We start from the raw sequence: 14,051 nt of genomic DNA, 5'->3' as shown, positions 1-14,051 counted from the left end.
ATTCAGTCTTAATAACTGGAATCAGATCTGGCTTATGGTATTTGGGAAATTGAGGCTTGATTCTCCAGCCCTTACTTATGCTGAGTAGTATTAACACAAGAAGACCCAATGAGCTCAATGAAACTGCTTCTATAAGTACTACCCGATTTAAGACTTGCACAATCAAGCCATTATAACCCTGATCCTAAACCCATTTGAAGTCAATGGAAAGACTCTGGTTGACTTCAGTGAACTCTGGATCAGGCCCTTAATGTGTTCATTAACAGTGAAAAGTTTTAAAATTAATTATGCTCCAGAAGGTAGTCAATTGTTTCAAATATACAGTTCATCTTAATTCACATACATGTAACATGCATGGCCCCAATTTAGCAAAGCACTTAAGCACATGTTTATTTTTAAGCACCTAAATCCATCCCTATTCAATAAAGCAGTTAGGGAGTGATTCTCATTTACACTAAGGGCCCTTTAAATCCCGTGTTAACTGCCAGCATGGATTATAGGGCCCATAGTGTAGCTCACGCTCTTTAAAGTTCAGTTTAAGCACATGTTTATATTCTTTGCTGAGTCTTTGAGTCTCAAGTTAGGCTCCCAAAGCCATATTCATGCACCTCTCTCTGTATGCCATGCAAATTTTGGTTGCAGAACTTTGGAAACCACTCTTCAAAATTTGGCCTTTAAAATATGGATAAAAAAGAATCCATAATAAAGGGATCTGGAAAAGCCCTAGCATTTCTTTCCCAAAGCAGCCTGTTATTTGAAGAATTCCCAGTCTCTCTGAAGAAAGCCGAGGGGAAAGGATGAACTGCCTTGACAACTGTGTGTAACCTGATAGCGTTAGTTTAGGTCATGACTGCATCATTCTTTTCTGTTTTAACAATGGACCTTTTCATCCCTTTCTATCAAACTCAAGGGCGTTTTCGACAACTGGAAGTCCTGGATCATGTGACTAGTGCCTTCTCCTCTTTGCTGAATGGTGTTAACACCCAGCAACAGAAATCAGAGGAGAGTAATGGGGAAGAAAAGAGCATGACGGACATTCAGAGGAACAAAGCTGAGGCCACACGAGTGAAGCGGAGAAGGCTAGGTCATTTCCTGAGAAAAGCTTCTAGACAGGCAATAGTACTGCAAAGGAGTGCTCAGGCTTCTGGAAATTCAGAGTCATTCAAGGATAGAGAAGAACAGTCTCCCATCTATGCTGAGATGGACCAATGCATAGCAATCAGGACTGGCTTTTCTGAAAATAATACCTTGGTGGGTCTGAGAGAGGAACAGTCTTCCACTGAGGATGATGCACTGACATTATCCCGGCTGCCACAGGCTCCAACAGGGAAATCTCAGGTTTTGTCATATATACCTATAAAGCAGCCCCAGATTCCTTCTGCATCGGAGATGGCTGTCAAAGACAGACCAAGGAAGGAGTCCAATTTGCTCTTGACTCACACGCTCAGAAGGGTGTCTGGTACAAAGGACAAGCCTCCAGATTCATTTGAAATGGAAGAGGTAAGGCAGATTTCTATGTACCGTATAATGACAATGTGCATATACAGATGGTAAATACAAGTATAGATCTGGCTTCTCTCCTCCAAGATGAGAGTTAAGTAGAATGTTTTCAAACATCATATCCCTGCACCAGGGAGAGAAGCCAGACCCCTTTCTCTGTGTGTTATAGACTGTTTAAGGTTTTCAATTTAGGTATAAACTACTGTCAAAAAATTTGGCACAGGTGTTACTCAAAAAGCCATGATTGTGTCAACAAGTACTATCGGATAAAATGCCAATATGCTTTCCAGCAGTTGTTCCTTAAGCTCTGTGTCCTAAAAACAAGCTCATTCAAAGAAATGGCTTGTCCTCTGATCCACATTCCATGGAATGGCTCTAGACCCTGATGTTCTGCTGTCAATACATTTTAGGAGCAATGGGAGGTGGATCAGGGTCAGTGTGGTGCAGCATAATCTGGAGTGTTTGTCAATCCTAGTCTTATATAAGATCAGTGTGCAGTTGCAACAGTGGGATCATCTGGAGTGTGTCTGGTCCCATTGCTGCAGAAAGAGGTCCAGGAAGGCTACTACCCTATACTGGCCATTCTAATAGGATGCACAGAGGAGCAGGCTTATCTTTCCAGCCACCCAAAGACTAAAGATAGGGGAAGGAGGCCAACAATTAGGGTCTCCCTGAAGAACCAAGGAAATGGGGAGAGGATACAGCCAGCAATCCACTACAGACAATTGGAACTTGAGAGAGAAAGAGAGAGGTGGCATGCCTCCTCCGTAGAAGATGGCAGCAGATTCAGGAAGGTTTCCACTTTCAAGGGTCATCTTGGGGAGGTGGGATTCTGGATCCATGGAGAAGAGGCTCGTTCAGCTGAGTCCTGTTTCAAGTTTTTTCTTTTGCTCTAAGAGTTTTGTCCCAGCCTACATTCACCTACAGCGGCTAAGAAAAATGCTAAGCCCTGACTGCAAGGTTGGGGTCATGGTGCTGACCTCCCTCATCCCAGCTTGCAGAGAAACACATGAAACACTATTGCACCTCTCTGAGACAGTGTGGTTCAGCACAGTGGATTAAAAGGTCCGAACTAGCCGCATGAGTTTTGAAGAGCATCTAGCACAATGGAGGCACCAATCCCTATATAGGAGGTTGGGGTGCTTCTCTAAATACATTCTCTGAGCAAAATCCTTCCCTTCTTTACACCTTATTGCAAGAATTTGGCCCAATAGGTCTGATTTATGCTAATAAAGGCACATTTTCTGAGGGGCATTTGTTTGAGCCAGTTCAGTGGCAAGAGCTTGAATGTATAGTACAGGGGTAGGGGGCCTTTGTCCATTGACACTTAAATATGGGAGTTGGAGGGTGACCAGGACTAGATCCTGGCTTAAAATACTAAACAGTAATAAAAACAAGAGCCACTGAAAGAAGATTTAACAATATTTCAGTTGGAAATTCTTAATTCTAAAAGGGGAAATACACTTGTAATAATAAATAAGCTGTTTTTGCTTTTGTGGTTTTTTTTTTTTTCTGTCTCAGATCCAGAGCTTTGAGGATGAAACTCCAGGGGGAAATCTTCATGGCAGCACTTCAGGTGGGTATTAACAAATAAAATGTAGCTTTAAAAAAAAACAAAACTTAATTTTGCTATGTATTTTTTCTAATTTCTCATCTCTTGCAGAGTGCATTCTCTAGCTGCTCCTACCATCTATGCAGTTTGGATGCACAACTATAAATGTGCCAACCAAACGAGCATTAATAAAATAATGTGGCTTACAAGTATGCACACCAAGTCAAAGGGGCTATATGTGTGTATGCTTAGAGGTCTGTTCATACACAACTCATTGCCAGGCTGGGTCTGCATTAAGTGCTTAAAGGCTTAAAGTGCAAACTGGACTGACAGTAAAGTGGAAGTGTGTCTTGACATCCTGTGGGAGGACCTGAGTTTGAGTCCTGAGCTCTTTCTGCTAGAGAGATGGATGGGGAGTGCTGGAGAAGCAGGCAGGAGAATGTCTAGCAGCATTCTCAAGTTCCTCCCTCTAGCTGTGTTCAAAGCAGCAGTGACAAACTCCAGAGCAGGGGAGAGTCGTTATGTAATTGAGCTTGAGAGTGGCAAGGAACAGACAGCCAGGAATAAAGGGAGACACCTTGGTGGGCCTCACAGAATGATATTGATTATTTAAATGCAAATCCATATTTAGTCACATAAATAAGTGGCCTGATATCCATAGATGCTAATCATCCATACATCCCATTAATTTACCCAAGAGTTGTCATCTTCAAGGGTTCAGAGTAACAGCCGTGTTAGTCTGTATTCGCAAAAAGAAAAGGAGGACTTGTGGCACCTTAGAGACTAACCAATTTATTAGAGCATGAGCTTTCGTGAGCTACAGCTCACTTCATCAGATGCATATCGTGGAAACTGCAGCAGGCTTTATATATACACAGAGAATATGAAACAATACCTATTCCCACCCCACTGTCCTGCTGGTAATAGCTTATCTAAAGTGATTTCCAGCACAAATCCAGGTTTTCTCACCCTCCACCCCCCCACACAAATTCACTCTCCTGCTGGTGATAGCCCATCCAAAGTGACAACTCTTTACACAATGTGCATGACAATCAAGCTGGGCTATTTCCTGCATAAATCCAGGTTCTCACATCCCCCCCACCCCCATACACACACAAACTCACTCTCCTGCTGGTAATAGCTCATCCAAACTGACCACTCTTCAAGTTAAAATCCAAGTTAAACCAGAACATCTGGGGGGGGGGGGTAGGAAAAAACAAGAGGAAACAGGCTACCTTGCATAATGACTTAGCCACTCCAAGTCTCTATTTAAGCCTAAATTAATAGTATCCAATTTGCAAATGAATTCCAATTCAGCAGTTTCTCGCTGGAGTCTGGATTTGAAGTTTTTTTGTTTTAAGATAGCGACCTTCATGTCTGTGATCGCGTGACCAGAGAGATTGAAGTGTTCTCCGACTGGTTTATGAATGTTATAATTCTTGACATCTGATTTGTGTCCATTTATTCTTTTACGTAGAGACTGTCCAGTTTGACCAATGTACATGGCAGAGGGGCATTGCTGGCACATGATGGCATATATCACATTGGTGGATGTGCAGGTGAACGAGCCTCTGATAGTGTGGCTGATGTTATTAGGCCCTGTGATGGTGTCCCCTGAATAGATATGTGGGCACAGTTGGCAACGGGCTTTGTTGCAAGGATAAGTTCCTGGGTTAGTGGTTCTATTGTGTGGTATGTGGTTGTTGGTGAGTATTTGCTTCAGGTTGCGGGGCTGTCTGTAGGCAAGGACTGGCCTGTCTCCCAAGATTTGTGAGAGTGTTGGGTCATCCTTTAGGATAGGTTGTAGATCCTTAATAATGCGTTGGAGGGGTTTTAGTTGGGGGCTGAAGGTGACGGCTAGTGGCGTTCTGTTATTTTCTTTGTTAGGCCTGTCCTGTAGTAGGTAACTTCTGGGAACTCTTCTGGCTCTATCAATCTGTTTCTTTACTTCTGCAGGTGGGTATTGTAGTTGTAAGAAAGCTTGACAGAGATCTTGTAGGTGTTTGTCTCTGTCTGAGGGGTTGGAGCAAATGCGGTTGTATCGCAGAGCTTGGCTGTAGACGATGGATCGTGTGGTGTGGTCAGGGTGAAAGCTGGAGGCATGCAGGTAGGAATAGCGGTCAGTAGGTTTCCGGTATAGGGTGGTGTTTATGTGACCATTGTTTATTAGCACTGTAGTGTCCAGGAAGTGGATCTCTTGTGTGGACTGGACCAGGCTGAGGTTGGTGGTGGGATGGAAATTGTTGAAATCATGGTGGAATTCCTCAAGGGCTTCTTTTCCATGGGTCCAGATGATGAAGGCTTCAAGGGTGACATCTTGGTGGCAGTGTAGTCAATGGCACAAATCCCGTTGACTGCAGTAAGGCCAGGAATTCACCCCAAGTGCATAAGCTTCACTTAGTAAATGCTAGAGCTGATCAAACTATTTGCAGTGAATAATTTATCTGACAGCCTTTCTTTCTTTCTGTTTCCAAATGATCTGTGAGCAGGTTTTTGTTTGAATGAGTGTGTTAGTGATACACCCACATACTGCGTTTATTGAACGATTATGTATTTCTGCTTATGGATTGTTTATTTTGGTCCTGTCTTTGGCTGCTCACTATGGGCCTGATCCAAAGACCACTGATATCAATGGAAAGACTCTCAAGGGTATGTCGACACTGCAATAAAACACCTTCAATGTCCCTTGTCACCTGACCAGAGCTTGTGGGACTAAAAAATTGCAGTGTAGACGTTCAGGTTCGGGATGGAGCCTGGACTCTGGGACTCTCCAGTGGCCAGCCTGAGCCTAAATATTTACCCGCTAATTAAACAACCCCGCAGGCCAAGGCCTGTGAGCCCTAGTCACCTGACACAGGCCAGCCACTGGTGTTTTTATTGCAGTGTAGACATACCCTCATTGACGTCACTGGGCTTTGGATAAGGTCCCCTTGTTTGCTATTCATGGTGTGTTAATCACCTCAGTTACATGGTATTGTTTTGTTTCTGCTTCCTGAATGACAACTGAATCTTTATAAATAGAGACAAGCTCCCACACCAATGCATAAATAATCTTCATACTGGTATTCACACAAAGAACAGTCATTCCCCAACATTTGTGCAAAGAAAACCTCATTTGCACAAGTATTCACAGAGAGTGAATGCAGTCAACCCATTTCAGGATTTGCTAAAATGCTCACAAATAGAGCTTCCTACTATTTGTCCAGCTCCAGTGAATTACTGTACCATGTAATGACAAATGGTATTAATTGCTCCAGATTGCATAATTATACTGTTCTCACCATAAGTAAAGGAATAACTAGGTACCATGCATTCTGGTCTAAAACACAGAAATAAGCATGTGCTTAGTTGTGATTTCATGGTACAGTATGTAGAATGTGATTACTTTGCCTCTACTGACGGCAGTGCTTTGTCATCCAATTAAATAGCCAACCAATATCATATAAGTAAATAGTACAAGTATTATATTAATGTCTGTGACACAAGGTGTAGTTCCAAAATGTTATTTCAGCATGTGATTTAAATTCTGATCTTTCTCTGTTGTTATGGTATTATTGATACTTGTCTTAATTTCAACGAAGACAATATGGGGCCAGATCCTCTAATGTATTTAGGTACCTAACTCAGAACTGTGGATTCCGTTGGGGGCCAGGTATCTAGAATGTTGCACCACTGAGTCTAAGTCCTCTCTGTGGATCTAACCCTAAGGCCCCAATTCACCAAAGCACGTAAGCATATGCTTAACTTAAATTGAATACTGATGAACTTAAACATGTATTTAAAGTTAAGTATGTCCTTAAGTGCATTCCAGGACAGGGATAGACTTAAGCACATGGTTAAAGCCACATGCTGAAGTGCTTTGCCGAATAGGACCCTAATTATGGAAAACAGCCCCAAAAGTGAATGTTACCAAATTTAAATGTAGATTGTAATCTCTTTGGGGGCAGGGACTGTCTGTTACTGTGTTTGTACAGTAACTAGCACAATGGGACCCCTTTCTCGGTTGGCCAGAAGGATCTATTGTAAGAAACATAAGTTACAAGCCTCTGAAAACAGGGATGGAATGGAAGCTGTTCCACTCCATTACCTCTGGAAGTAGTGCTAGGTGATGAAGAAGTAGGGCTAACTAGCAACAGAGTATTTTGCATAAAGGGAGCATATTAGAAATGGGTGACTTATTGAAGTACTTGCCCTAATGGTCTTCCCTGGGCTCTGTAGCCTGGCCTCAATTTTAGTCCAATTGCTTAATTTTCTACACTCCCCATGAAAGCCAATTCCCTGTCTCCTGTGTGTCTTCTTTATATTTCTCCATCATGTAGATTTTGGCTGTTTAAGTGCAGCAGGCTTTATGATAAGGCTTTTTTCTTCTTCTTCTTTTCTCTCTTGGCAGAATGCTGAGACTTAATTTTAAAAGACACTCAACCCCCCAAACATCCCTGAATGACTTACAAGGAAAACAGTGTTTTCTAGCTCTGTTTTAAAAAAAATATTACAATTTTTTATTAGGCAATTTTATCATTGTTATAAATAAGTAATTGTACTGGGGAACAGGGATAATCCTTATTTAATTAAATTCATCTATACTCCCAGGTTGGCAGCAACCAGACATATGTGAGACTAATACCCACAGCCTGCCTGTATGCATGTGCAATTAAAAATTCACTCTACAGTAGCACTGGCAGTTTAGTGTTGCTTTTGGCATTTACAAATTCTTTTATTTTGTGACTTTTTTTTTTTTTACCATACACATATGCTGGAGCAGATGTTGCTTATTTGTTGTTTATTCAAATCTGTAGGCTCTGGCAGCTAACTCCATTGTTCTGTAATGAAGCTTTATTCACTGTCCTGTATTAGGACCCAGCAAATGCATGACAGGCAGAGTTAGCTCCCAGCAGGAAGCTATAGTTATTGCTCTTACTTATTGGCTGTTTATATTCTAAAGCTCACAGTCGAGAAAGCTAGCTGGGCAGTGCAAGGGACTGGTGCTGTTGTGTTCTGAGGGAAATAACTCCACTGTATCTTTGCCCTGACGGGGTGCAGGCTTGCATGTAAACTCATCTGTTGCAGGGATTTCATATTCGATACTTGACAATAGAGCTGTTCTCTCTCTCTCTACCCCCCATCGTTCCTTCCGTTTTCAATTAGCCTTTGTAAAGTATTGGGTTTAACTAAAGGATGTTTTGTTGTTGTTCATGCCCGTTAACTCAGCACGTGTCTGAAGATTCATTTGCAGCAATGTCTATTAGGGATGCAAGGGATCTGAGGTTTATTTTTGTACAATATTGTATTCGTTCACTCCCACTTCTTTCTTCTTTACTCCTCAATGCCTTTCCCCATTAGGGGAGCCACACTATTGCTATGCAGGGATTCCAATGTGGTATTGACCAAAGAAGGACCTGCCGATCCCTGAAGGTTGTGTGCCAACATAAAGGCATTAGCCTGCTGGAAAACCTCTTTGTAGCCCAAAAGGCAATCAATCAGGGAAGTAACCACCTCCATCTGGCACATTGTGACATGGAAACTCACTATTAGAGCATTTGTGATTCATCTTGTCCCAACGAATGGTGCCAGGGATCAAACTATACTCCGTCTTCGCAGCAGCTGGGAACATTCTAGCTTCCCAGGATGCTAAGCTAACACATTAGCTCTTGTGACTTATCAAGTAGCAATTCTTTTAATTATCACACCTTCACTCCTCCTACCCACCAACTCCACATACAGTGTGGCACCATGGGAATATTTCCAGAATGCAATCAGTATTTTTCTTAATTGACTGTGTTCCAACCACGTGAATCCTGTTTCTTCTTTATTGTAACGTGCATGGCATTGATTGCTCCATGCCACCAGGAGTATGGGAAAGGAATCCACATTTATTTCCATGTTTCTGCTACATCCGGATTTTCCTGTTGCCTCTCATCATTTTTAATATTTAGCAAAATAGTAACAACAAAGAGCCAGCTACCATAAGAAAGATTCCTTCTCGCCAGCGGAAGGGGTAGCAAGGTAATTCACAGTCCTGGTTACCACTAGAACTGTCACAATGTGACTATTTACACTATGGTCCTTAAATGTCCCCACTTTCTGAACAGTCCTGACAAGTGACCTTAGTGTAATAATGACCTCCAACAGATGGGGTGAGAGAGAAGGAAATGAGAGCATTGCTGGTGGAAATCCAGTGATGGATCTTGTTGCCTGTGACATAAAGGGGGCTGATTTTCCACTCTGTTACATGGGTTTTACACTGATGTAATTCCCTTAACTTCAGTGGAATTATTTCTGCGTAAGCATGGTGTAATGGAGTGGCTCGGTCCCAAATATTTTCTATACGACTGTTACTTTGCTATAGCTGTTGTGGGAGATAGGTGGGCTTTCCTGTCCTCTGTGATGACCACAGTGGACACGCTGAACAGTGGAACTCTTCTGGGTGGCTTCTTTCTGCACTGAGGAACTTGAGTTCTTCACAGAGAAGTTCCAACAGATTCAGAATGTCCTCTGTGGAGCTAGGGTCAAAGTGGATACTGGGTCAAAGAACAAGGATTTGCTGTGCTGCCCCAGCCCCACCCTCCAAATGAGTCTTATGTAGTATTCTAGTAAGAGGTATTTAAGTGATTGTAAGCTATTGTGATTTGGATCTAATCCCTCCCTCAGAGAGGGAAAGCTGCAGGGAAGTTGCGAACAAATTGTGGTCAAACATACTTAAAAAAATGGACACCAATATTGTAACTTATATGTGCTGTGGTAATGCTTATGAGCCCCATTCATGTCCTAGGCCCCCGTTGCGCTAGATGCCATACAAACAGAACAAAAAATGCTCCCGGCCCCAAAGAATTAACATCGCTTTGTCCACTGCGGGCTGCTGCTGAGCCTTTTCTTTCTGGTTGAGATCATTGAGAGGGCCATGATGGGTCTAACCCGAAATCTGATATCCTGAAGTCCTTAAATCCCCTTCTAGTCAGGCTTCTGGCTGCACAATAGCATAGAAACAGAGCTAATAGCATTCGCTGATGAGCTTCATATCAAGTCATCCATGCTGACCTTTCAGAGGTTTTTGATACCATTTAGCAGAGAGTGTTACTGGACCTGGCAGGGAAGGGGGGAATGTTCATTCTGTTTGGGGTGATTCTATAGGCTGGTTTCGAGTGACTCCTCCTCCTTCATCAGGGCACTCGGCTGTTGAATCCCACAGGAGTTCAGTCCTGTCATTTCTTTTTATTCATATCTCTCTGCAGTTGCCACTTGGGGAGATTGTGAAATAATATCTGCAATGTCATCTGTATGCTGATGACACTTAGTTCTACATCTCATTTTCATCAGAACCAGACATAGCCATCACCAGGCTCTCCCGAAGTTTGGCAGGGATTGGAAGATGGATTAAAGCCAATTGGCTGATGCTCAATTACTAATAAGATGGAGGTGATGCTGGCTGGCAAGGAAAAATACAGGGAGGACCTGGCAAAGTCTAAAGCTGTTCCATCAATTGAAGGAGGATAAAAGACCATTGCCAAAGTGGGCTGTAATCTCAGGGTTTAGCTAGATTAATCACTTCTCTTAGACTCCCAAATTGTATCAAGGGCTAGAAATAATTCTGATCATGCATCACTACCTAAAACCTTTCCTCTAAAAGGCAGATCTCACATTGCTCATTCACACCTTCATTATTTCTAGACTTGCCAATGCAGTCTGTTTATGACTAAGCAAGAAAGCCCCTCAGAAGCTCTGACTAGTGCAGAAAGCAGCTGCCTACCCTCTGAGTGAAGTCGGTTGTCAGAGCATATCACACCTGTGCCCTGGACTATTCCCAGTGAAAATGTGTGAAATTCAATGTGTTGAGCAGTATCATCAAACCTAAAATGACCCCACCCCCGATACCTTAAAGACAATACTCTCTCGCTCTCACTCTGACCCAATTGCCCTAAGGGTGTGGTTGCTGGAGCCAAAGATGAGGCATTTTCAGTAAGGAACCCCCGCTTCTGAAGTTTGCAGAACTCAATTCTGGCCTTTCTAGTAAGTTGCAACATTTTGTTCACTCGAGATTGTTGGGAAATATTTTTTCCCCATAAAAATTTTAATTAAACAACATTTTTTCCATTTTCATCTAAATTTTCCTTCTGCAATTCTGGGGGGGTTGGAAAACACACAAGGCATATGCTCATTTATTTTTTATAGAAAAACAGAATTTTCTTCATTTACAAAGTTGTTCTAGAGAAACTTTTCAACCAGTTCCACTCCTCATCAAGGCTTTCTACTAAATGTGAGCTATGAAAGCATATGCTTTTAGAGAGAGAGAGAGAGAGAGAGAGAGAGCCCTAGCCATTTCACTATTTTCTAAAGCATAGGGCTCATGAGGAACATGATGCAAAGCGCCTAATTCCTCAGGTGTTTTGGGTGGGAATAGGTTGAAAGCTGAGGGCTATGGTGATGTGCTAGTTATTCTGTGGTTGTTATATGGCTAGTTTACAGGATGTTGTGTACATTTATTTTTATTCTGCGTGATTTAATCTTATGAAATGCTTAGAGCTTGGGATAATCACTTTTAAATCAAAATAACTAAATACATTTTGCTCCTAATATGTGGAAAATATAGTTCCCTTTCAAGTTATGTGAAGCGTGCCGCTATACCACGGTGATGGGTGTCTTATAAAAACATGTGATAATAAATAATAGTGTGTACAGTGGGAGGAAGAAAACAGGAGAGAAAATTGCACAATTATCTACAATATAGCCACCATATAACTGAAAATGTACATGACATCTTAGATGTATCAGTGTTATCTGTGATAACAGAAAGAATAACAGGCCAGACTGTTTGAGAAGGAGGGTAAGAGGGTTCTTTAGTAAAAGTAGAATAATTATACAGCAAGATCTCTGGGGTGCCTTGAAGTTTTTTATTCTTGTTATAAGCTCTCTGGGGGGCAGGAACTTGTCTCTTTGCTTTGTGTTTGTACAGCACAAACAGAGTTCTTATCTATGACTGGGGCTCCTACGCAATACCAAAATACAAATAAATAATAATAATAATTGTGTTTGGTACAGGATTTTGTATGATACTGATAATATGTGGTGGATCACAAACTCAACATGAGTTAACAGTGTGATGCTGTTGCAAAAAAAGCAAATGCAATTTTAAGTTGCATTAACAGAGGCATAGCATGCAAGTCATAGCAGGTGATAGTACTGCTCTGTCCAGAGCTGGTTAGACCTCAGCTGGAGCACTGTGTCCAATTTTGGTCACCAATGCATAGAAAGGATGTAGAGAAAATGGGAAGGATCCAGAGGCAAGTGACAAAGATGATAAAAGGGATGCATTGCAACCCATATGAGCAAAGGCTGAAGGAACTGGGTAGTTTGGAAAAGAGGAAATTGATGGGGGAACATGATAGCGGTCTTCAAATACTTGAAAGGCTGCCATGAAAAAGATGGAGACAAGTTGTTCTCTCTTGCCACAAAGGGCAGGACAAGAGGCAGTGGGTTCAAACTACAGCATAGCAGATTTAGATTAAATCTCGGGAAAAACTTCCTAATTTTAAGAATAGTAGGACAATGGAACAGACTGCCTAGGGAGTGGAAGCTCCTTCACTGGAGGTTTTCAGAAGGAGGCTGGGTTGCCATCTGTCTTGGATGGTTTTTAGACACAACAAATCCTGCATCTTGGCAGGGAGTTAGACTAGATGACCCTTGTGGTCCCTTCTAACCCTAGGATTCTGTAATACTGTGTATGCTAATTTAAACAAGAATCTCACTTAATCCAAATGGGACAGGGGACATGAATTTATCTAGCTAACCTGCATTTTGAATAGGATGTAACTGATGCATCATGGGGCACATAACCCAGTTTCCTATAATGTGGGTTTCAGATAAGAGGATTTATCTAACTTCTACTGTAGTTTTGTTTAAAACAAAGATCAGTGGAAGAGCATTAATAAAAACTGTCATTTATTCCAGCACTGAAAACTGAAGTTTTGGTTTGTCTGCTGCTGCCACCTGGTGATCATTTTCCTATGCTGATGCATGTTGTTCTGTTGTCAGGTCTAGTCATATGGCGATGCGTTTAGTTGGGCAGCCCTTACTCCGGTGATAAATCCCATTGAAATGGGCATTCCTAGAAGGCGACAGACTATAAACATGAGAGAGGGTTGTAGAATTGGGTCTCATATTGTTTCTATTGAAAAAGTAAATATAAACAAAGATTTGCTAGCACCATCCAATCTGTACATTTTTACTTCTGCAGTGGCGAAAATAAAAGTTTTTAAATGCTTCAGAAAATATGTTTGAATCATAAACTTGCTGTTTTGTATTTCAGTGACACTAAGTGTGCATGGCATGGATATTAGTACTCAGAACAGCTGAAACACAGCCCTTTAGAGTAGGCAGAATGTGCACTTGTGGCAGTTTTGCACTCCCCCATTTTGGCAGTGATGTGGAGCTGCCCTGCAGATGTGCAGCCCAGGTTAGCAAAAGACATTTTGGTCACATACCTGAGGGGCCCACATGCTCATTTGTAAGCTGTTTATCTTTTTGTTTTTGCATCCAGATGCCTAGATGAAATATTTTCTTGTACTGTGCAAAACTCCAATGGACTGCGAAGAGGCCTCGGCTCAGATAATAGTTGTAAGCCCACTGTATATCTGACAACAAATAACTATTCCAGAGGAAGTTTTACTAGATTTGGTTGTAGCAGTTCGGGGAACAGAAGAGTGTGGAGTATCAATCAGTCCGGATACAGATGATTCTTTATCCTTTATTCTAGTTACTTTAACCTTCTCCGAATGATAGCAATTAGATTGCACTGAGCTCCCTGCCTATCATGCTGAGCAATATTGTCTCATTGTTTCCTTGTAGTCTCCCCATTGGTCTGTCTGTATCCATCTGTTATCTCTTATCTCACACTTAGATTGCAAACTCTTTGGGGCAGGGACAGTGTTTTTGTTCTTTGTACGGTGCCTAGCCCAATAGGCTCCTGGTCTATGACTGGCACTATGGCAATACAAACAACTAATAA

At 41.9% G+C, this 14,051-nt stretch overlaps 1 protein-coding gene across 1 annotated transcript in view; it reads left to right on the top strand.

Moving 5' to 3' along the window:
* ITPRID1 (ITPR interacting domain containing 1) overlaps window positions 1-14,051 on the top strand; it is a 62,208-nt gene that overhangs the window by 22,753 nt on the left and 25,404 nt on the right. The window contains exons 8-9 of the mRNA XM_084621379.1: window positions 911-1,500; window positions 3,022-3,076. Of these exons, the coding sequence (XP_084477505.1) occupies window positions 911-1,500; window positions 3,022-3,076 (645 nt within the window). The remainder of the gene's footprint in view (window positions 1-910; window positions 1,501-3,021; window positions 3,077-14,051) is intronic.

Source organism: Lepidochelys olivacea (genome assembly GCF_965140295.1).
Source record: "Lepidochelys olivacea isolate rLepOli2 genome assembly, chromosome: 2".
Taxonomy (NCBI): Eukaryota; Metazoa; Chordata; order Testudines; family Cheloniidae; genus Lepidochelys; species Lepidochelys olivacea.
This window is presented reverse-complemented; position numbering and strand designations above follow the sequence as displayed.